Source organism: Anastrepha ludens, chromosome 5, assembly GCF_028408465.1.
Source record: "Anastrepha ludens isolate Willacy chromosome 5, idAnaLude1.1, whole genome shotgun sequence".
Taxonomy (NCBI): domain Eukaryota; kingdom Metazoa; phylum Arthropoda; class Insecta; order Diptera; family Tephritidae; genus Anastrepha; species Anastrepha ludens.
Genome location: NC_071501.1, coordinates 19,176,059 through 19,202,001, shown reverse-complemented (window position 1 = coordinate 19,202,001; position 25,943 = coordinate 19,176,059). Strand labels below are relative to the sequence as shown.

Sequence of the window (25,943 nt, the reverse complement as noted above, 5' to 3'; positions counted from 1 at the left end):
TTCACTATTCACAAAACAAAAAAACACGCATATCAACATCAACACATAATCAACGCACATCACAAAACATCTTCTCACCCTATTGGATCACAAGAAACAAAAAGCGCAAAACGTAAATAAGAAATGCGGCTGACCGTGGGAAAACGACGAGAAGCAAACAGGTGACGGCTCAGTCGCGAACAACGTCGCTGCTTAGCGTGAGAATACGCCAGCCCGTATCGAATAGAAATGAAGACAAGTAGCAGCAGCGTCAGCCGACAGCAGCGTCTGCGTTGACGTTAGACGTTTGCGTTTTCTCTTTTGCAGTCAACTGTGTAACAGTGCTGCGGTCACACTGTTTTGCCAACAGGGAAAAACTTACGGGTAAATATCCAATTGTTTGTTTAGTGATTAACACAAATAGAAATAATATTGAAATAGCAATAATATTATATAATTTATTGTATCGCGTCTATAAACATATATTTCAGCATACAACTTAGAGTTTTAAATATTAATTCAATAACCCAACTCATTTTACCCTCCACTTCTATACTTTTAATTCCCTGTGGTTGAAAATGGGCAACACTGATCGTTGGCACTGCGAATGCCTGGAAATGAAACCAAACAGCCGAAACAAAATTCAGCGAGTCTATGGCGGAGCGCTCAGTCGGTGTTTTAACTTTAAAATGAAAATAACTTTTAAAATTTAAAAGTAGTCGCGTGTATGCAAATGAAAGGACAAGCTAAATGAAATAAGTTAAGTGCATGGAAGTGTATTCTATGATACAGGACTTGTTTAACAAAGTGCAACCACAGCCGCTGTGTTAAATGCAGATTGTGTTTGAAACAATTGGAAAGAATAGAACGAATGGGAGCGTGAACATCTGTCAGTTTGCGGTTGCGCTGCTTCTTCCTTTCGTCGCCACTGTGCATTATTGTTGTGTTTTGTGTTGTTTTTACGCGCAACGTCTTTTACTGCCATCCACATTATGCCGTACGCAACAAACAAATGCGGGCAGTAAATGTATATAAATTAATAAAGTGTATTTATTTTCAAAAATCGCATCCACATATTAAATTTGATCAAATCGTCTAAATACAATCACACGCGCTATTCACATCACACAGTAACACAAGTGCCAAATTTTTTTTAACGCAACTCTGCCAAATTTTACACAGGGAAAACAAACAATTCGTCCAAAACAAGAAACAAGAAACAAAAAAACCGCTAGCGTGTAAATAAAATATATTTTGTGCGCGCACGGTTCAATCATGGGAATATACGCGTTTATAGCATTTATAAAGCAGATGCGTCCCGTTTACATCCGCTAAATGAAGAGTTATAGTGATTACCATATTGGCACCCCTCCCAGTAGCACTGCAACCGCATTGGAGCATCACTTGGAACAGTATAGCCCTACAGCTATTAGCACCTTAGCCAACGGCCATCATCAGCACTCACCAGCACAACAGCATCACCACCACCACCAGCACCAACACCACCTGCTACATAGTCACTCACAGCATTTGCTCGACCTCAACGATTCGTTATCACCGCCCTCTTCAATACAATCACATAACGCTGCAGCCGTATCCGCCGCTGCAACGTTGCCACAGATGCCTCACTTTGGACTTGGCGGAGGTGTAGGTGGCGCCTACGCACAAACACCACCCAGCCCTCCAGTGCATCACGCCGCTGGCGGAGGTGGTTTGATGCCACCTAATTCGCCACATCATCATCAACAACAGCAACACCACCAGCAGCAGCAACAGCATCACCTGGCGATGTTGCCGCGTGGCCTAACTGCTGGAGGCGGGGGTGGCGGTTGTGGTCCACTCATGTCTACAGGCCTAAATTCCAATACGGTTGGTGTGCCATATCGGCCACATATTGAAGATAAAAAACTGACACGTGAGGCGATGGAGCGGTACATGCGAGAACGCAACGATATGGTCATTGTGATCCTGCATGCGAAGGTAAGCATAATTTGCAATTCAATGGCACACATTAATTCACTTTTATATTTGTATTTTTTAGTTGCACAGTTTTTGTAGACAAATAATTCGATGTAGAAATGTGAAAAAAAAATTCTGCTTACAATTTTGCGTATCTGACATATGAGAAACTCTAATAATTGTAGTATAGTTGGAATCATTTACAAAATTTCAATTGGATTAGTGTAGACCCAAATATGTTATTGAGTCCCATTTTATGTGTAAATCGCTCTTAAGTTTTGTTGTTGCACATATGTCTCCAAGAAACAATTCAAAACGCTGCTGCTGAAACGGTTTTTGCCGCATGTAAACCCATTCGTACCTTAACCGAAGGCCTAGTCATTGAAGGAACAAGCGCCTCTGCTACTTGATGTGACTTTCATTAAAAACCATTAGGCGTAGAAATCTCTCAGTATACGTACAACAGTTAACCACGTGAAACTAATTGAAGTTCGAGATTATGCTCAAATTTTTGTATATGAGAAAATCTTGAAGAGGAAAGTAGTGTATATTTTTAAAACTCAATTTGTTTAGTCCATTACTGGATTGGGTTATTGTACTTATTAGGATTGAGTCTGCAACTCTCAAAGCTCCTACAAGTTTACGGTTCATAGCAGTTGGTATTTGCAGTTCTCATGCTTCAAACCGTATCCTGCATGATGTTTATGAAAGGCATTTGAAATGGGGTTAATGCACTCCTCTTTTTAGCGTAGTTGCTTAAAAATTAAAAAAAAAAAAATCTGCTGTCGTTCACATACATTTTTCGGGGCTGTTGCTTAGATAACCAATCTTGATCGAAAATAAATCCGCACTGATAATAAAGGCCTGATCATCCGTCACTTTTAAAAGTAAATTTATTTAGCCTTATGGTTCTACATAATTTACAGTGAGTATATTTAAGCTTAAGCACAGGCTTTCCAGGCTTACTAAAAGGCAAAAATTTGTAAAAGACAGTTTTGGGTTTCGTAAAACGATGTTCTTAGAAGTTTAATGATCCTTTCAATCCTAAATTTCTGTTTAGAGAGATAAATAGATTTTCTTCGAGGTTTCCACTTCGTCCTTCTGGCCTTTTTTGCCCTCTACTCATCACAATACCTCATCTAGACCTAGTTCCCTTATTAAACTCAGGATAGAGCTGTGTTGGATTGAGCGATTGTGCCTTTCTTCCGCCTGCAGTTAGCCGAGATGTCTCAAACTTCTCCGCACGCGCGGGTTTCCACGACAGTCGGTTCTACGTTACCGAAACGATCCGGATCTATATCCGGCCAAGGACTGTCACTCCAGCAGCATTCCGCGTATGTAAATATGGGGAATGTTTATGATGCTACAACAACAACAACAAACTTCTCCGCGCTATAGCGCCACCTTCAAGGAGAAGCTACATTGGAATCTCAGTGGACCATATCCCGATTATGTGCAAATGACTACGCAGAATGCAGTGGCATGTGGGCATTCTCAGTTTATGCTTGGGAGGGTTATGAGTTTTCTAAGCCTCTTTTGGTTGTAGAGCCTTGAGTGCCGCCTGACTGTATCTCAGAATGGCAATTCGCTCATTCCGGAAATTTTTGTCTAAGTATAAATTTCTTTTTACTTCTTTGACGAAACTTTTTTGCCATTCGGCCTGTTCCATTAATCACAGTTATTCACATGCTATTCCCGATCGGTTCGGAAGCAAATATTAACGCTGGATCCTCTTCAAAAAAATAGAAATAACTCGTTTTTTTATTGCAATAACGGCGTATTTGCATATTTTCCACACATTTATGTCACGGATGTTATTTTCTATCAATTATTTCAATGATAAAAATTTTATCAATTAAATAATGAATAAAAACAATAAATAATCGTAAAAGTTCAATGCATGAAATAGCAAAATCTTTGTACTTTTTTTAATATCAACCGTCTGAGAAGCGTAATTTTTCGTTTTTCTGCTTAGTAATGCAAACAAATTTTTTTTAGTTGAAATTTTTTTTATTTTTTTTTTTTAATTTTTTTTTTTGTTTTAATTTTTTTTTTTTTTTTTGTTTTTTGGAAACGTGAAACATACTGTTTTACCGCTAAAAACTTAACAAAATTCTGTGTAATGCATCTCGATTCAAAAATGTTTAGAGCTAACTAAAACAAATTTAAATTATAATTTGTTTTCGTGATGTTAAAATTTAGATGTAGTGATTGTCGAAGTGAGGCAGTTCCTATTGGCCTCCTACGGAGATTTCTTATTGACGCTCAGTGATTTTCCAATTAGCTAAAATCGTCCCTATAGCTACAAGTAGCTATAGAATTCCTTGTTCTTGTCTCTAACTTCTGTTTCTTTTTTTCCTGCAATTTAATTTTTGAAATGTAATACTTAAGAGTTTTTTATTAACTTACTAACTGTGGCGGCGGATAAAATAAACTTATTTTAAAATTTAAAAAAAATTTGACATAAATAAAAATTCTGAAAAAACGCTTCATTGTGCATGTCATAAACATTATAAATTATTATTTGGAAGGATGCACCCCGGATCAACTGCATATGTATATTACTTAAAGTTAAGATCAAACTTTTTTTTAACCCTTTCGTGTAAATAAAAAAAAAATCATTTTAAATAAAAAAAAAACCTTTCGTGTCAAAACAGATTTTTTTTTCTTTTTAACTCGCGTTAAATCAAATTCGTGTAAAAAGAGAAGTCGGCGTAATTATTCTGTACACTTTCTATATCAAGTTTTGCAAACACGGCGCGCTTAAAAAGTGCAAAATTAAACAAAAAATCCTACAAAAATTGATTATGAAAAAATTTCTAAAATATATATTTAAAAAATTCATCTTGTTCTTCAACGTCAATATTGGTCAAAATTTGTTCGATTTATCATTCCGACTGACTTGAAAACTATAATTTCCAGAAAAAAAAGCTTCTGAAGTTTCCGGTACGGTACGCATCGGGCTAAAGGGTTCTCGCCAAAATTCGTAATAGAAGTATTTAGACATTTTAGTACATATTAATATCATACCTTCAAAGGACCTATTAAATTTAAAATTTATTTACAATTTTTTTCTTTTTTAATTCTTTTTTTTTTTAATTTTTTTTATATTAATTATTTTATTTTATTTTATTTTTAATTTTGTTTTTTTAATTTTTATTTTTTAATTTTTTTATTTTTAAATTTTTGTTTTTTAATTTTTTTTTTAATATTTTTTTTTATTTAAAAATTTTTTTTTTTTTTAATATTTTTACGGTAGGTTTACCCCTAAGTCAATATCTTCTTGTTTTTTTTTGTCCACATTGAAATATGATTCATGATTTTCGCCCTGAGATACGGTTCACTAGACAGGGCTAGTTTACTGGAGCGACAGCCCTTGGTTGGCAAAAACACTAGTCATTCCGGTAACGTAGAACCGGAAAAGTGTAGCATATGCCACGTATCAGGTTATAACTAGTGACATCCTGCGTATATATCGGCACATTAGTTTTTAAGATATCATGGAAGCCATTTTCTAAGGCGCAGTTTTCAGAAAATCGACCTTTCAAGTTTAAGTATTTATAATACACACACATGCACATATATACAGGGCCCGCCATCTATCGTTACGGATTTGAACTAGGTATTATTTGAAGAATGGTAACACTTAGCTGTCATCTGATCTGACAGAAAATTAGTTTTATTCTTCCGCTGAACGAAAATGGTTGTATATACGCTCAAAGAACGCTGGGAAATTTTGGATTATTATCTTTGGGGTGCCGTCAAAGACCAGTGTTATGCCAACAAACCAGCAACAATTGATGCACAGAAGATCAACATACGCGATGTCATAGCTGAAATACAGCCGCATACAATCGAAAATGTGTTGAAAAATTGTACCGATCGTATGGGATGGTGCATGGCTAGCCGAGGCAGCCATATGAATGAAGTTGTGTTCCATCATTAACCGGAAGGATTGTACTTCAAAATAAAAAAAACAGTTTGGAAAAATATTGAGTAGTTTCTTTTTTATAGCATTTTTAATTCCGTAAAGTTATATGGCGGACTCTTTACATACCACCGCGCGTATCACTACCTAACCTTCACCCTGAACATTTTATCGGAAATCTTCTAGCATTTACAATAACACCAACAACTTGCATAAGTTGTATCACAATAGAATTTTAGTCCTTACACACTCGTAAGTCTAGGGTTGTTTTTTGGAGTTAGCATCGTAATGAAATTCAGATTTATAAAAAAAAATGTATATTAATCTGCCATATTAGCCTGTGATCTTTGGCATAACGTGGTGTCAAAATTAGTCATTCAATTTTGTTTTTGACTAACTTTTACTAAATAAAAATTCTTTTAAGTGATGGACATTTTTATTTTTACTTTTATGCGCTTCTTTGATTGGCTGTTTGTAAACTGAAACTGTCTAGTTCACAATTTTATTTATTTTTTTTTTGTTAGGTCAACTATTTTTTTGTAAATATAGTTCATACTACAACAACTACCATATAAAGCAATGTTTCGAACTTTGTATAAAATTAAAAAAAAGTGGCAAATTTCCATCAAAACTTCAAACTTTTTACTAACAATTTTTAGAAAATTGGGTATGCAGTTTTATAGATCATTGAATTTTGGTAAGATAAAGCGCAAGCTTCAAGTAGATTACAAATGACACTGACTTTTAAGAATTTTCTGATGTAACGCCTACTCCGCATTTTTTATGTACGCCACATTTTGAAAAATTTAAAAAAAAATTTTTTTTTTTTTTTTTATTTTAAATATTTTTTGATAACAATATAGTTTATACTACAACAGCTACCATATAAAGCCAAGTTTGGCACTTTGTATAAAATTTGTGAAAATTCGGCAAATTTTCATCAACATTTCAAACTTCTCAGAACTCAGAATCTTTACATGAAATCCGGGTATACAGTTTTATAGCTTATTGAATTTTGGCATACAAAATGCAAGTTTTAAGTGCCTTAAATATTGCGTTGGTTTTTGGCATTTTTTTACTAACGCTGTTGAGTGCTTTCTTCCATATAAAAAATTATATTTTTAAATTTATATTATATTTTTATTTTTAATAATGTAAATGACCACCATTCTTTCCAGTTGCTTAAAAACTGAATTGAATTAGAATTTAGGCAAATAGTGATTTAATGTAGTTCAAAGAAACCGAGCACCAGTCTCCCTTAATCGCGGGAACTAATGAAATTTTCTCTCCAAATAGTTTTCTATTTTCCTAAAATTTTTGCTTAATTGTCGCAAGTTGTTATGTGAAATAGAATAACTAGAATAATTACTAAAATATATGTATTCGGCAGTGGATCTCTCCGGCACAGTTCATAAGCTTTGAAAACGGTTTTTGCCCTTTTTTCCGACCTCGTATTGCAAAATATGCGATATCAAAGTTTTAATTCCATCTGAACTTCTTCAAAATCCCCATCTAACTCATCACTACAAAAAATACGAATTATTTTAATTCAGTATACGCGTAGCATTATCGTCAAGACTCGAGGCATTATCGAGAAAAAATATTTGAAGGCCAAGGGGTCTGCCCCGTTATTTTTTAGTCACACACTTTGCATTTTAACTCAACACTTTCTCACGGTAACTTTCCACTTAAATCCATCGCCCTCCTAATGCCTACATTTTCGAACGCTTCCAGCAGCTTTGAGCGCGATCGAGTGTCAAAAGCTTTGCAATGGTAGTTTTTTGCTCAAGTTTTCGTTTAATAAGTTTGGCGCTAACAGTTGATTAATGGCTTTTCCCTTTGAAAATCGTGCTGGTTGTTTTCTATTATTCTAAATTTATTTATAAAGTAATTCAGTCTCGTAACAATGAAAACTTCCATAATTTTCCAATAGCCGGTAAGATTGTCATAGCGTAGTAGATAGTTCGTAGGGTCAGATTTTGTTTCCATTTATTTTATTTATATTTGGTTTTATTATTAAAACTTTTAGAAGTTTGGCTACTTTACTTTGACTTAAGCTAAGGTTAATGAGTTAAGTTATTTTTATATCTTTGGGTCTGATACCAATCAATCCCAGGCCCTTTATTGACACTAAGCCTTTGTAAAATAAAAATAGAAAATATTTCTTCTTCACTTGTTTCTGCCATAGAAATTATAATTCCACGCTTTTCAATCTTAAGATGACAATCTCCAGACGATAAACAAAGTTTTGGTCCACATTGTATCGAAATTCGCATAAAAAAGTATTAAAAAATTACAAATTAACTCAATAAGTGAGTGCTACTGGCCATTTTATACTACGCAAAAGTTATTTTATGCGCCTATTGGGACCTCGCCCTTATTATCCGCTTATTTACAAGCAAACATAAACACGTACTTTAGAGGTGACGCTCCCATAACACGAGAAAGCATCCAGTGTTTGTTCATTTTGTGGTGTTTTGGCAGATCTACAAAGCTAAATACTGAGTTCTACTAATCCGCATCTACCAAATTGGCACATCATAATTTATAATCGCCTTGCCAACCGCTTTGTGTGTACACCTGTTTTCAAAATATTAGGAGGTTAACGAATTACCAAGTTGTAATAATTTTTTTTTTTTTTTTTTGGTATTTAATGTTTTTGTATGTTTTTATGAAAGTATAGTGCATTCTAGAACAAAAAACCCTTTAACTGAAAGCTCCAAACTTGGTACAAAACTCGCAAAAGTTTAAGAAATTAATAAAAAAAAAGTAAAAGAAAAATGCATACATCAAATTTTCCAAATTTTTATTCAGAATTTTTAGAAAAATTCTGGGTATGCTCTTTAATTGACCATTAAATATTAGTAAAATAAAGTGCAAGTTTCCAGTGGTACAAAATTCTCACTGTTTTTTGACAATTCTTTTTTTCGCTGAGGTGTTAAGGAGTTTTTGAGGTGCCCGAATTTTTTATATGGAAGAAAAAGCCCACCACCGCCAACACAAAAAATAGCCGCAAATCAACGTTGTTTTGGAGTCATTTGAAATTTGCACTGTTTTATGCTAAAACTCAATGGGCTATAAAAATGCAAAAACATATTTTTAATTTTTTTTTTTTTTAATTCTATGGGAAATAAAACTGCATACCCAGAAAAATTTTAAACATTTGGGTTAAAAGGTGAAAGTTTTTTTTGATAGGATTTTTTTTTTTTAATCTGTTAAACACAGAAATATCTGAAGGTCTCCCGCAGCGAAGAAAGACGAAGTCCTGAAAACATCCAAATCGGGACATTAACCTTTGAAGGTGTTCAACACTTTAAATATTTGGGAGTGTTAATAAAAAATGACAACAGTAGTTACGACACAATACAAGACAGAATAATGGCAGCAAACAAAGCATATTATGCCCACACAAAATTGCTGAAGTCCAAACTGCTCACACGTGAATGTAAACTTCGCCACTACCAGTCAATAATACTACCGGTGCTGTCCTACGGCTGCGAGTGCTGGACATTGACAAGCAAAGACGAAAGTAGCTTAAGAGTTTTCGAACGAAAAGTACTCCAAAGGGTGTTTGGCCCCATACGCTACAACGATGAGTTGCTAAACTTATGCCAGGGAGAAGACGTCGTGAAATACATTAAATCCCAAAGGCTTCGATGGTTAGGGCACACTGTGCGCATGGAAGACAGCCGCCCACAAAAATCTTTTTTATCAACGAATTGTCTAATGACACGAGCCCGAGGACGTCAAAGGTTAACCTGGGTGACCAAACCATAGCCGACCTGTAAAAGCTACGAGTTAGGAGCTGGAGATCTGTTGCTATGAACCGTGCAGATTGTAAGAGGATTGTGGATGAAGCTTAAGCTCATCCTGAGCTGTAATCGCTACCTGATGATGATGATGATGTTAAGCCCAGAAAAGTTTTAAAAATTCTGGTTAAAAGGTTGAAAGAGTCGATGAAATTTTGAGAAATTTTCAAAAATTTCGTACAAAGTTTGGAACTTTGTGTTATATGGTTTTTGTTGTAGCATGAGCTATGGTATATTTTTATAAAAAAAAGTAATGGTGTGTTTATAATTTTGCAACGGGGTCTATGTAGGAAGAAAACGTAGGTGTACAAATTAATAGAGGTTAGGGTTGAGGCCCTATGTTTCATGCGATACTATGGGAACTATGGGAAAAATATAAAAATAAATATAGGGCAAGTGTTCGTTGCATTTGCGTGTAACATTGACTTGCCAATTTGCAATTCACAGAATTGAACGTGTACAGGTGTTCCTTAAATAAGCTCTCAGGTCGTTAACATTTTCAAATCCTATCCCTTCCTATAAGTCACGTTTGATTTTAATTAATTTGTAGTCTCTAGAGAATAAAAGGTCTATATTGAATTTTTTTTTTTAGTGTAATTAAAGAAAAAATTGATTGTTCATCCCTATTGTGGAGCATTCACTTTCATATCCCTATTAGAACTGTAAGGATCGCTTACCCATTGCATCGTAAATTGCTTAACACGAATTATGCCTGCGGTCTAAAAGAATTCAATGAGATCTCGAGTTCTATTCCGTTTGACTTTTCTGTGTCAAAAACGATTTTTCTGAAATTCTACATTTTTTTTTTTTTTTTGGTGGGAAACTAATATAAGTTCTCGCTGTTTTTTTTTTTTGATGAAAATACAACTTTATTCTGAAAAAATGGTTACAAGTGAATCATTGAAAGTATTGCCCTTCGCTGTCTACTAATTTTTCCCTATCTTTCTGGTAGATCTCGTATACCGTCGCGGTAAAACTGTTCATCTTTTGAGGCTATCCACGGATCAAGCCATTTTTGTATGTCTCTATATGAATGGAACTGCTGGTTAGCTAGACCATGTGCCCTCGATCGGAACAGGTGATAATCGGACGGCGCAATATCTGGAGAATAGGGCGGGTGGGGTAGGATTTCCCATTTCAATGTTTCCAGGTAGGTTTTAACGGGTTTGGTAACGTGAGGCTGAGCGTTGTCATGCTGTAGAATCACTTTTTCACGCCTCTCTGCGTGTTTAGGCCGCTTCTCGCCCAATGCTCAGCTCAATCGCATCAATTGAAGTCCATACTGATCCCCAATGGTGGTTTCGCTTGGTTTTAACAGTTCATAATAAATAGCACCAACTTGGTCCCACCAAATACATAGCATAACCTTTACAGCATGAATATTCGGCCGAGGCGACGACGTAGAACCATGACCGTGCAGTCCCCATGACTTTCTTTTCTTTGGATTGCTGTAATGAATCCATTTTTCAGCACCTGTCACGATGCGATGAAAAAAACCCTTCCTTTTTTGCCGCTGAAACAGTTGTTCCCAGGTGAAAAAAGCGACGTTCAACTTCCCTTGGTGTTAACTCATAAGGAACCCAAGTCCCCTGTTTCTGAATCATTTAGCACGCAATCGCTTGGAAATGGATTGGCGGGTAACTCCTAATACTGAAGCAAGCTCTTTTTGCGTTTGACACGGATCCTCAGTTAGCAATGCCTCCGATTCAGCGTTTTCGAAGGTTTTTGGCCTTTCTTCCCGCGAACGGTCGTCAACATTAAAATCATCGTCTTTGAAGCGACGGAACCAATCTCGGCACGTTGTTTCACTTAAAGCAGCATCTCCATAGACTTTTTGTAGCTCTCGATGGACTTCAGCCGCCGTTTGTTTTTGAATGAAAGAGGAAAATCAACACTTCCCGCAAATGACGATTATTCGGCACAAAATCAGACATTTTCACAGAACCAAAAGTATATGACACCAAAACAAAATCACTAATGTGTCGAAGCAGTTTGTTTACCATATGTCTAAGCTTGGTTTAAGACGTTTAGGTTGTGTTAGAATCGACTAGCACACACTGCTGCCGGCATCTATTGGCAAACAGCGAGAACTTAGTTGCTTAACTTAAGCTCATATCCGCTCTATGTGATCTGTAAAAACTATAATTTTGTTTTAGACTTGAAATAAACATCCCGGCTCCAGCTGCTTGATTTCTTAATCACTACGGGAAAATTTTTGTATTTTTTTAGTACCTTGAAATAAGAATAATTTTTACGTTCTTAACCTTTACTTAACCTTTATGCCATTGAAAAAATTATAATATTCTAAAATCAACAAAATCTCGCGGCACTGCCATAATTAACTAATACTTTAAATACTAAAACAAAAAAATCGACTTCGATATTCAGAAAACACAAAAAAATACATAAAATACAATGGAGCGCAATTAATTGCATTTCATGCCTCATCATCCATCCGCTTCAATCAAATCTGAATCATAACTTGAAGGCACAAAAAAAAAAACAAAATAAATAAAATAAAACAACCACAATAAAGTAATTAGCGACAAAATTTGCAACCAAAATCAAATCAATCAAATGCGCAAACTGCAGCATAACAATGACAATAACAATAAAGGCAAATAGGCTAGTGGAAAGCATGAAAAACTGAAAGGGAATAGTAATTTTAATTTTCATTAATTAAATTCAATTATTTGATTGCGTTGGTTAATATGGCACCGCAAGGCGCAGCTCAATGCAACTGCAGCAGTAGCAGTGGCGGCGACGGCGGCGGCGGCAATCTTATAATTTTTACAAGCAGCCAAGTGTGAAGGATGTGGCCGCAACAAGTGTTGCATTGTTTCATCGGCTACGATAATCAATCGCTTAGCACCCAGCCAAGGGCCCCCAGCTGTATTGGCTGTATTGACAATAGCAGCGTCGCTGGCGGCTGCTGGTGGTGACTGGTGACGGGTGCCAAGCGGCGATCGACTTGTGGTCCACTTGTTAGTCGATTGCTTGGGTGATTAGCGACAATTCGTGCAACCGCAACTCAAAATAAATTCTCGCTGCATTTGTTATTGCTTTCTGACAATTCCTTTGGCGCGCTGTCCGAGACCGCCGAGCGCCAGCGCTAAGTACGCGCGATAGGTATGCGAATTGAAGAAATTTGAATGAACTGTAATTTAATAGCATTGATCGATTTGCAAATGCATTTTTTACATTATTGCTTATTGCTTGCTGTTGTTATTGTTTTTTTTTTTTTTGTTTTTTGCTGTGCCATTCAAATGTAAAACCGCGCGCTGATCGCATTTTTTCTGCAATTATCGATTTGCAATTATTCTGTTTGTCAATTTGGAATTCTTGTGGTTTCCGCTAATAAAAATGGGCAAATGCAAGAAAATAAATTTTCAATTATTTTTTCAATTTAATCTCTGCAATAACTAATTAATATTAATTAATTGCAATTTTATCTCCTTTCAGGTAGCCCAAAAGTCATATGGCAATGAAAAGCGTTTCTTTTGCCCACCACCTTGCATTTATCTGTTCGGCAGCGGTTGGCGTCGTCGCTACGAGGAAATGTTGCAGAAGGGCGAGGGCGAGCATTGCGCGCAATTGTGCGCCTTCATCGGCATTGGCAGTTCGGATCAGGATATGCAACAGCTCGATTTGAATGGCAAGCAATATTGTGCCGCCAAAACGCTGTTCATATCCGATTCGGATAAGCGAAAACATTTTATGCTCTCGGTGAAAATGTTCTACGGCAATGGCCATGATATTGGCGTATTCAATTCCAAACGCATCAAAGTCATATCGAAGCCATCGAAGAAGAAGCAGTCGCTCAAGAATGCCGATCTATGCATAGCGAGTGGCACAAATGTGGCGCTTTTCAATCGCTTGCGCTCGCAAACGGTGTCGACGCGTTACCTGCATGTGGAAAGTGGGCATTTTCATGCGTCCTCGACGCAATGGGGCGCCTTCACGATACACTTGCTCGACGATAACGAATCGGAATCGGAGGAATTTCAGGTGAGTCATGATTCTCCAAAAGTTTCTTATAACTTTTTTATTTACAATTTTCCTCTTCCGATTAGGTGCGCGATGGCTATATTCATTATGGTGCGACGGTAAAGCTAGTTTGTTCAGTGACGGGCATGGCGCTGCCACGGCTCATCATACGCAAGGTGGACAAACAAATGGCGTTGTTGGAGGCAGATGATCCGGTGTCGCAACTGCACAAATGTGCGTTCTACATGAAGGATACCGATCACATGTATCTCTGCTTGTCGCAAGAGAAGATCATACAATTCCAGGCGACGCCCTGTCCGAAAGAGCCAAATAAGGAGATGATTAACGATGGCGCCTGTTGGACAATCATCTCCACAGATAAAGCTGAATATCAGTTCTATGAAGGAATGGGACCTGTGGGGTGAGTATATGGGGAATTTTTTTTTTTGTTCACTCCTCTCGGGAGCATAGGGCCTCGACAAGACTGGAATACCGTTGGTTTCATAAATCTATTTGATTTCTGGCAGGGTGATTGGACTGACGTTACAATTTTTTTTTATTTGCGGAACTCAAGAGATGATATCCACGTTTTCGTTGATAAGACAGGCCGACAAAATTTAACCAACATTCAGACCCAGAAACCGGACTATATACTTCCGAAGGTTTATGATGCGCTGAATCCAAATCTGGCCTCAGAATTGCTCTATCAGCCCTGGTTATAAGACTCAATTCAAGAAAATTAGTAATCGACTATATCATGTCTATGTTATCTCAATCGATTTTCAGGGGTAGGAAAATTGAGAAACATGAAAATTTCAAAATGCGATATCTCAGCGAAAAAAAATGATATTTGAGCAAACTCAACGCCATTTGGTGAAAGAAAACATCTGCAAGGCTACATAACCTCAAATATGGGCAAAAACGGTGTTTTTTGCACTTTTAGGTTAGGATATCTCGAAAACCAGAGCTGATAGAGCAAGTTTGAGGCCAGATTTCGATTCATCGCATCAAAATCCTTCGAAAATATATAGTTCGGTTTCTGGGTCTGAGATGCTGTCGGCCTGTGTAATCGGGCGGCTGGAAAATCTCTCATGAAACCCTATGAATGTTAGCTATGAAATCAAACATATCTGAGGCATTTTACAAGAATAGTGTAGATCCCGAGCAATTGCGACTTATAGGGTGTGTTGGTAAACTTGCGAAATTGGATATCAAATGTCCTGCAGCGGTCGTTTGTACGCAAAGATGATAGAAGATTACCAGGTTTGACATTCAGCTGTGATAGAAAACGAAACTGAGCGAGTAACTTCGGCTGCCACGTCGCCGGGTACTCCAACGGTGATAGACTTCAAGAGCTGCTTGTTAGCTATGGAGATAAAATAGTTTGAGTGGTACATTGGCTGCCACCTCACTTGGGATATGCTTAACAAAATTTAGTTTGTGTTAGTGACATACGAAAAAAATCAACACAGCCAATGCTAATGCCATGGCTTTCATAGATCACTAGCAAAAGCTAAATTTTGTTAAACACATCCCAAGTGACGTCAGCCCATCAACCGATTCTCTCCGATTCGCTCAGAGCCGAATAACGGTCAGCTACTAGAACACCTCTAAAAATCGTTTCGCCATGTGGGTGCTCGACAGCCGAATTCTACCCGCTCATTTCACACGTATTCGCACACTTGTTTAATCAGTCGTTGTTCCGACGGCAGCGAAGCAACATGCGATGTGATTGCGTTGCCTTTTTTTTCGTTGATGACCAACACAATCTCAGTTTTTTTCGTAAACAAACCGCTGTCATAACCCCAGTTTTGTCATGTTATGATTCCGTCAAAATCGCTGAGAGTCGGTTAGCGGTCTCTTATTGGCCACACCTTCTGAATTTTCTTCACCATGGAGTTTTACGCATCGGAATAAATCGGTTTCAAGAACTATTATTTTAGCGATCAACCCTTTCTTGAATCCGCATGCCCTGTAATGGGACCTAGAAAAAATGTCATGAAGTTTATCTGAAAAAATTAATAAAGTACCGATGAGCAAATGGTGTGAAAGGTCCATCGGTTAAATCTCCAAACAAATGTGACCGACACTTGTCCTAAATAAACGTAATATTGGCTTAATGGTATCTGCTATCATAGGACATTATCTGATAGGCAGAGATGCCTACCAACTAGGCGAGCAAATGCTTGACTTTTCTAGAAACTGTTAAGACGGCAAAGAGGCGGAGTTGATCTTGCATCTTTTGTGGCAGTGCCCTAAGGCAGCTAGACGAATACCTTCTCTAGTCTAGATTGCTAATTATTCTATAACCCGGGTCTGGCCAGACTTTTTCGAATTTGGACGTGAATTTTACATATTTCTATACGGCTAAGGACTTGAGCTTCCATGTTAGGTAGTAATGGTTGCCCAGAGAGTGGGCCCACTTAGACGAAAGAAGTTTGGTTCATCCTTTGCAAGAGGGGGAAAAAAGAGATGAAGAAAAAAAGATAGGACGAAAAGGAGACGGGTGGGGAGGGTTGAGTATCTGTGGACTATGAACGGTGACTAATTTGCGGTTGTGTTAGCCTCTTTATGCTGCAGATGAAGTTCATCAGATTTTTGATATCAAGACCTGCGCAGAAAAGAAGTGAGAACCAAGATGTTTAAATCTTAGTCCTGCGAGAGCAGAGCAGCTAAGGAGCAGAGGCTGAAATGATTCCACCTCATCCTCCATACAGCTAACGCAAAAAGGACTCGCAAGAATTCCGAGTCTCGCGGCATGTATACCCCGCGGATAGTGCCCCGTGAGGATGCCCACCAAATTTGAGAGATGAGAAATGAGCTTCCAGGTAGCTTCCTAAAATTTAATTTTCTATCGATTTATGGATATAACCTCTTAAAAAGTTGTAAAAAGAATCCTCTAAAAGGACGAAAAAAGCCAGACCCGAGTGCCCAACTGAAGGTTTTAAAAAAGGTGCCCAACGGAGGGTTAAATACATACATAACTCATAAATTATTTTTAAGATTCCGTAGCGTGGGAGATAGCGGGACGATTTTTCCCTCATGCGGCATCACAATTGGCATCGAATCTCAAGTGTGTGAACCCCTCAAAGGCAACCGCGTCCTACCTAATCCAACCTAACCTTCAATCACACCTTGCACCTTGTGAGATTTTTTTGCCTTCTGAGAAATGAAAAAAATAATCTTGCTCATGCGTCTGCTTCTGCTTGAAGTGTTTTTTTTCCTCTGACAAATGAAAAAAATAATAAAAATCTTGCTCATGCGTCTGCCGCCAACACAGCTTTCTAAAGCTTTTTTGCATATCCTGTTTTTCGGCATTTCTCGTGGATTTCAAATTGCATTTTTTGAATTTGATTAAATTTACCTGTTTTCAGATCGCACATTCAAATTTGCTTGAAATAAATTTTGTTTTCTCTAACCTTAAATAAAATTTTTACACTTTTTTATAATTTTAATTTTAATTGTTCAACAGTTCCCCTGTCACGCCAGTGCCAATTGTGAATTCGCTCAACTTGAATGGCGGCGGCGATGTGGCGATGCTTGAACTCAGCGGCGACAACTTTACGCCGCACTTACAAGTCTGGTTCGGTGATGTGGAGGCGGAAACCATGTACCGCTGCACGGAGACGTTGTTGTGTGTGGTGCCTGAGATTTCACAGTTTCGCGGTGAATGGTTATGGGTAAGTTTCAAATATTGGTGCTCATATTTTTTACTTGAAAATTTCAAATGAGAGATGACATGAGGACAAAAGTTTAGCCAGAAAATATTAATTGATGAAATGAAGCTGGAAAAATTTACTTCAAAAAGTGGTTCACCAACACACTCGTAATTATTTTATGGTATAACTTTCTCACCTTAGATATATAAAATTCCTAATATAAGCAATTCTTTTTAAAGTTGTAAATTTCATGAAAATATTATATTAACTTGAAAAAATCAAGCATAAAAAATTTTAGAAAAATTTCGCATAAAACGTAAGTTCTCACCACACTCATTTTATAACTCATTAGTTTTTCACCACACGTGTTTAAAATTCCTAAATAAACAATTATTTTTAAATGATATAAATTTCGTGAAAATATAACTTTCTATTTATTTTGTTAACTTGAAAAAATCGAGCTTAAAAAAAATTCAAAAAAATTGTCATAAGTCGTAAATTTCTCACCACATTCATTTTATAACTCATTAGTTCCTCACCCGAGTCATTTGGGCATTCTAAAATAAAAATTGATGCACTAAAATTAAGTAAATTTTACGAAAATCGTTATTTGTATTCATCTTTCAGGTCCGCCAGCCAACACAGGTGCCCATCTCGTTGGTGCGCAACGATGGTATTATCTATGCGACGGGTCTGACATTCACCTACACTCCCGAACCTGGACCACGACCGCACTGTACACAAGCCGAGGATGTGATGCGTACACGCAACGCAGCCGCAGCGGCAAGCAACAATAACGGCAATAGCGGTGCTAGTATCGGTGTTGGCGGTATCGGCGGCAACAACAACAATTTAAGTGGTATGAGCAACAACAATAACAATACGGCGCATTCACCCAACGACGGTAGTGGTGGTGGCAGCAGCGGCGGCGGCGGCGGCGGTGGTGGTGGTGGCGGTAATGGTGCAGGGGTGAATGCCAATCATCAAATGCACCAAACACTGCCGTCCATAAACGAAGTGCAATGGAATACGCACGGAGGCGGCGGATTGTCCTGAGTGATGGTTGCACAAACCCAATGGCCAAAGGCGTCAGCGGCAGCAGTGCAATTGCATTGTTGTTGGCAAGTGTGGATGATGGTGTGGCTCTGATGGGGAGAAGCACGTAGTGGAGTGCATAAATGCTTATGCTTGAAAAAATAGTAAATTTACTACGATGATTCGATGATTATTTTGTGAGTTTCAAGCGTTTTTATTTTTATTTTTTTTTTTCATTTTATTTTTTTATTTTTCATTTTATTTTTTTATTTTTCATTTTATTTTTCTTGTTTTTACACTTAATTTTTTCAATTAGTTTTAATTATTATTATACAACAAGAATTTAGTCGATGTGTTTTTACTTATTTTAAAACACATTTTTCATACATACACGCAACATACATAAATTATTATATATTTTCATGCACACATCCACGCACACACACACACACACACACACACATACACTCACTCTCACAAGCATACCAATCAAGTAGTTGGTACAAAACTATACAACTTTTCATTCCTGTAAACATTGCAAATATTTTTCTCGAAACTAAATGTCAATATCAGGGATAATTTTTTAGCAAAAAAATGAAACGAAAAAAAAAAACAAAAACAAAAAAAAAAGGAATGCATTTTACTGTAATCCCTGTAGGCAAGATAAAAAATATCCGAAATGAACAAACAAACTATTATACATACCTTTTATACATATAAACTACGAAGAAAACGGAAGAACAAGAAAATTTAATTATGAAAGCAAGAATCCTTTACAATGATTTAGCCATGTAAGTTGCCTAGACTTAATTTAGAATCTAATGCAAATGTATTTGTACATATACTTAAGTTTAGCATTGCATAAAGCTAGAACAAATTATATATTTTAGATACGAATTTCAATGAAATTGGACACAAACGGACCGCGACCGTCGCAGGACATATGCCTACAATTGTATTTGCATAGTTTTAACATAAGCAGAAAGTTTAGCATTTTAGCCAACATTTTTTAGATGAATGCAGCAAAACGTAATATACATACATACATGCATACCTACATACATACATATGATCATCTATATGTATACATATTTTATACGATAAGATATTTATATACATATTCATATATATATATATTTCTACATTATCTACTATACATACATACATATATGGGTACGTGCATGTGTGCGAGTGCGAGCGTACATTAAATTAAAAAAAAAACAAAAAGAAAAAAGCAAACAAAGGATTAATCAAATATTTTAGTTAAACGATAAGTTTATGCAAATTAAGAAAACTTAAAAAGACAAAATGTAAATTAAGAAAAAAAGAATTAATTTAAGTATGCAACTGAAACATTACCAGAGATAAATAAATTATTTTGTAACAAAATGTTTGCTAAAGCGATGTGTTGATTTTTTGGAAGAGTAGTGAGTATGGGGCCCTACAGGGTTTGATTGAAAAGTAATGAGCCTTCCCGCGCGGAGCGTCTGCCAAGCGATCAACCGAATCGGCTAGTGGGGGAAGATGATTGTTGGACCTTCCCCTTCCACTAGAAACCGGTCCCAGTTCGCTGGCAACAGCGGTGCATTCAACATCGCTCCGCGCGTGAAAGCTGTTTTAAAAGTGTGTTAGGATTTTGCAGTGGCGAAAATGCAGCGATCGTTGGAGCAACGTTACTCGATCAAATTTTGCGTAAAGCTAAACAAAACGAGTACCGAAACCATTGGGCTACTCAAGGAGGCTTACGGGGACCACTCTCTGTCCATTGGCCTGGTAAAACGGTGGCACAAGTCGTTCAAGGAAGGCCGGGAGGACATCGAAGACGAAGAGCGATCTGGAAGGCATTCGACGACGCAAACAGACGAAGATGTGGCATCGTCCACAAGGAGTTTGTACCTCCAGGAAGCACTGTAAACGCGGCATTTTACAAAGAAGTCCTCCTTCGACTGAAAAACCGCGTCGTCTGGGTTCGGCCCGACCTCGTCAACAATTGGACCTTCATCACGATAATGCGCTGGCGCACACCGCCTTCCTCTGCACCTCTGTATTGGACAAGATGGGGGTTCCGGTGCTTCCCCACCCTCCCTACAGCCCAGACCTGTCCTCTCCGGACTTCTTCTTGTTCCCGCGCCTGAAAAGAAAGCTGAAGGGGAGGCGTTTCGACTGCATCGAGGCGATCCCAAAAACTGTGACAGCCGAATTGAACGCGATTCCGGCGGATGAGTTTCAAAAATGTTTCCTGCAGTGGAAGGACCGCTTGCAGCGGTGTATTGACACTCAAGGACCTTTGCCAAAAGGTTTAATAAAACTGCTTAAAAAAATAAGTCTCATTACTTTTCAATCAAACCCTGTATAGTGATACGAATTTCTCAACACCCGAAATTTTCTGAAGACGAATGTTATTGGGGCAGGCTGTAATTCACTTACGGGTGAATTTCAATGCAATCACCAGAAAAATTCAGAGAAATTCAGGAAAGGAAGTGAATTACTGAACCTGCCCGACTGTTTTAAAAATAAAGAAAGAATAAGGTATAGATAACCTTCAAGGACGATAGATTACCAGGTTTGGTTCAAGGATGATAGATTTACCAAGTTCGGCCAATAATTTTGGTGAAAAACAATATTGTGACAAGAACTTCGGCTGCCACGTACAGGGGTTTCGCCTGCCGATGATTTCACTCGTATTCACACACTCGTCCGGGTGTTAGGCCATGTTTCTCCTCCTATTTGTGGTGCGCGTCTTCATTTGTTTCTACAAATGGGAGACGTACAGTTGTATGCCGCTTCCGAATGACAAATGCATTTTTATGAGATTAGGTTAGCCAGGTTGCTTGTCCACAGGGTCCGGCACTCGAAGTGTAAATAACTTCAGACCGTTCGCGCAGCTGTATCACTGTGATGCTCGGCCTTCAGCTGTCTGTTAGCGTGGAAGCATTTTACCCGAAAGTAAACCCGAAAAAAGAAAATCAGTAATGGATTTCAAAAGTAATAGTGCGAGTGCATTATATTTGGCTGGAAATTGTTCGTGAGCTCGAGCACCTTAAAGTAAATAAAGTTTTTGTTTATCGCACCATTATTCGTTGCAATGATACTGGTAGCATCGCGAAATGTCATGGAGGTGGTCATAAAAAGACTGCAACGTCACGTGAAATGGTTCAAAAAGTGAAGAAGCGACTTGAACGAAATCCTCGTCAAAGTGACAATCAAATGTCGAAAGAACTGAAAATATCTGATCGTAGCATTCGCCGAATACTGAAAAATGATTTCAAAATCAAGCCTTACAAGACCCAAAAGCGCTTGATTTCGTACCAAAGCAGCAACAAGTCAGACTTGAGAGAGCGAAGGAGTTGCAGCACTCACCACAGGTAATAGTTTCGGTCGTTATAACCGCAGATGTGCGCTCTCCAATCGTTTTCATCGAGATTGACGTCAAGGTAAATGCGAAATATTATTGAGATCTGGAGGTTGCTTTGAAGCCGTGGGTAGACAAACATTTCGGTGGCAGACCATGCACGTTCCAAGAGGAATCGGCAGCGTCTCACAAAGCTCGAGTGAACCAAGAATGGCTAAAAAACAACGGTCCGAACTTCACAACGTCCACACAATGGCTCTCAAATTCAATGGATTATTTTCTTTGGGCCATTGTGGAGTGCAAGGTCCGAACTAAAGGATTCACCAGTCTCGAAGCGCTGAGAAAAGGCATTATCCGCGAGTGAGCTAAAATACCTGCAAGTCTTATCCGGGCAGCTTGCGATTCGTTTCTGTTTCATCTCAAAGCCATAGTCAAGACAAAAGGTGGTCATATCGAGCAAAGGTACATTGATTCTTAATTTTGTATTGTATTATTTTCACATATTTTTTACTTTGAATTGAATAAAAGTAATTTTCCAAACAAAATTTATTGCCGTTTTAATTGGTTACACTTCGAGTGCCGGACCCTGAAAGACAAGACACTCGCTTAGATGGCAACATCATTGACATTACTGGATAACGCCTTCACCTGCTTCCAGCTTACCCCGTGTAGAGCTGTCTCGCTATTCACAGTTCCTTCCCAAGTTTCCCTTGGCGTGCCAGGCGCTCTTCCTCTCGCTGAAAGTGAGCTCCATTCCGCTGCCTTCTTCGCTATGTTTCCGTCTTCCTTGCGTAAAGTATGATCAATCCACTTCCATTTCTGTCTTCTAATCGAAATGTCTAGCGATTCACAGTTCCTTGTTTGGCATTATTTTTGGCTAGAAAATTCGTATTACAATCCTTAGACGGCGGTTGACAAAAATTTGTAAGCGACTGGTTATAGAGGTGTTGATTTTCCAGGTAGTGCTGTACCGACGGCACATTCGACTTAAAGAGCTTAACCTTTAAACTAGAACTCAGGTTGTTGTTTTGCCACACAGAAGTTAGCATCCCGAATGCCCCACCGGCTTTTTGATTCCGGACCGTATATTTACATCCATTCCACCGCCCGGGCCAACTTTGCCGCCGAGGTAAGTAAATTCTTCCACTATTTCGATAGGGTTAATTGCAGTCTTCACACACATACCCATCTTATTAGCCAGACTCATCATCCTACAGGGTACATGCAGACGAAATAGAGACAAAAGAAGACGAAAACTCTGATTGTTGGATGGCGTAGATCTGAACGTTGAGATATTTGGTATTCGTTGTTGGAGCTCTCAAGCAAGGAATGGATCAAACTGCAGACAAATGTTAGAGCAAGCCAAGACCACACTAAAGGCTCTAGAAAACGCAAAGCAAACCTCAAAGATTGCTCAAGAATGTAAAAAGAAGTTTAACTCTGTTGCAATTGCCGATTAATTGGCCAACTGTGTATCAATGGTTACCCCACAGGGACCAGAGCCAATAATCGGAATCAGTTCTGCAGGAACCATGAATTGGATCAGTGATTATTTATGCAATTTACATAAAGAGCGATGGTCCGGTCTGGAAAGCTGCAGACTGCAAATTGTTTTGTGACAAGTCCGAACAGAAAACTGTCGAACTTTCTTCTAAAATTTGGAGGAAAAGACGTTCGGTTGATGATCGGTATTATTACAGGACACAATCCATGGGGTCAACATAAGACCACCATTGGAATCATTAAGGACCCGGCGTACCTAACTTGCTTGAAGGAGGCGGATAGCACTGGACATTTACTCTGTCCTGCCTTTGGTAGAGCAAGTCTACGCATTTTGGGTTTCGATGTCATGAGCATGAGTAGAAAACGCTCTCTTAGACTGGAGGATATTTTCAGGTTCACCAAAGAATCCGGAAAATTCTCACAGGAGTCTATCGCTGTATCTGTCCCTATTCTCTCCAATGTATGTATTTCTTTCTGTTACTTCTCTCTTTTCCTTCTTGACTATTTACGCTTTTACTTTCCAGCGCTTTAAATACAATCGGCCTGAGTGTTTTAGGAGTTACCAAATCTCTCGGAGGTTCTTTGCTCGACTTTTCAAATTTCAATTTCAAGTCAAGACCCGGACCGGGTTGTGGAGCTAACAAAGATGTTGGTGATGAAACTTTTCGAATGCATAATAATTAAATATTAATTTTTCTGAAAAATTAAAAAAAAAAAATTATAATAATTTTTGTGATGTCTCAAAAATGTTTTTCTTGTGGCCCTTTAGCAAGTCTCTCATCTGAATAATGTGTGAATGAGAGAAATGTATGCTCTGGAGAATTCGTAAAATCAATTAAAGAATTTTCTCAATAAATTTTAACTTTGCAGCTTCAAAAACAGAGAAGGAAATCACAGCGAAGTAAAAGTAAAGCGAATTTTGTTCGGGGTCATTTGGGGAAAAGCTCTTAAAGAATTAAAATATCCTCGTTTTGGGGTGTGAGCGGTATTCGATATCATATTTATTGGTGTAAAAAAGTGTTGGAGTCATTCAGATCTCTCTTAAAATGCTCAGGGGTAGACTTTTTAAACCGATGAAATCAAAGTTCGGTTCTAATTTTGTTCGGTGAGTTTGAACTCGAAGAAAAAGGACTTTAAGTCAGTATTTCAAGAGTTAAAACATTTACGTATCAAGAGAAATCTGGTTGTGCGTTGGACCTGGAACCCATTGCTTAAAAAAACTTGTTGCAAAGAACAATCCGCTTTTGATGGCTCCAATCGAAATGAAAAAGAAGTGGAAGTAAGAAAATTTATTTTTCATGGGAAGACTTATGGAAAGTATAAATAGTTTTTAAAGTATAGTTAGTTTTATAGTGCTCCTTAAACGCTCAAAGAGCTGCCGTAGACTATGAAATCTAAAACAATTCTCCCAAAAAATAGTTTTTGATTAATGAAGGAGTGATAGAAGAGGGCCGATTAGGAGTGTTGACAAGGAATAAGAACTTAGAAAAATAATTTTATGCCCACTAATTTTACATCCTCAATGTTATAAATTTTATTTAATAGATTCATTCAGCAATTTCTAAAAATAATATTCAATGCAATTTCACTGACTGCTAAAAACCTTGACGACGATTTGCATCAGCTCCTTGGCGATCACTCATTAGCAACTTAAATTGCCAACTATCGCTCATTTGTTATCTGGTCGCTAGTATGCAATTATTTTTGCTAGCTTCTAGCATTTAATTACAGCAAAATTAACATTTACTAAGTAAAACAATAACAACAAAAATGCAATACGAAAAATTTCCCACCAAATAGGATGAAGAAAATGTACTGCGAAAATGCAACGGTTGTAATGCACTTGGGAGCTAATCTAACTTATTTCCGCTCCCCCTCACTCAGCTATGTTCCGTGTCAAGATCGCATTTTTATTAATAGTGTTGCGAAAAATCGTAGAAAAAACCACAACAATTGGCAAAGATATATAAATTTATGAGTTGAACAACTTTGCTATCTGCGTTCTGTAAAAGTACAACAAAAATGTAGTGGTTGGCGTGAGAAAATTGCAAAATGTTAATCTAGATAGTGATGAGAAAATTTCTGTGCACCTTTGTTAGAGAATAGTGGAATTTAAGCAGTGGAAAATGGGGTGGTAAGCGAATATGTTACTAGTGTAGAAATGGACCACAAAGTAACTACTTAGTATATACTAGCTTTTTGAAAGAAGTAGGGACAGATTTCGCTATGACATTCCAAAAATCTTGTGTGATTGATTGATTCAGAGACTCGCGGGCTTGTGCATAACTGGAAGCACTAGGCTAAATACGAAACTGAAATAGGTAAACTCAGTCGCAAAGAATTCAGCGAAAAAATCAGCGCGAAGGCTGAGAGCAAAAGGACAAGTGAGAAGTGTATAACGTACAATCGACCACACCAATGTACTTTAAGAAACAAATGGCGGCAGTACAGTCTCTATAATTTCTCGGGCCAACAAGGTGAGCCAAGAGGCACCAAGAGAATGGTAACTCCTAAAACAATAGACTATAAAGCCCATTGTACTTAAAGCTCTGGAAAGTAAAAGGGTAGATAGTCAAGGAGAAAGTACAACAACTCAACTTTAGCAAAGTCCTCAACCATCTGTGTGATCTTTCTGACAGACAAGAAACACTGACGGCGCTATAGTCACCGAAAGGCGTTATTTCTAAGCAGCGACAAGTAGGCTTAGGACTGTTAGCGGCAGGCTAATCTCC

General features: G+C 37.8%; 1 protein-coding gene across 1 annotated transcript; it reads left to right on the top strand.

Moving 5' to 3' along the window:
* Positions 1 to 605: 605 nt before the first annotated feature.
* On the top strand, positions 606 to 19,618 carry LOC128863937 (suppressor of hairless protein). The gene is made up of 5 exons (XM_054103365.1): positions 606 to 1,959; positions 13,138 to 13,683; positions 13,749 to 14,083; positions 17,135 to 17,342; positions 17,949 to 19,618. Exons 1-5 carry the CDS (start codon positions 1,315 to 1,317, stop codon positions 18,375 to 18,377), a joined length of 2,163 nt encoding a protein of 720 aa, XP_053959340.1. The 5' UTR covers positions 606 to 1,314; the 3' UTR covers positions 18,378 to 19,618.
* Positions 19,619 to 25,943: the final 6,325 nt, after the last annotated feature.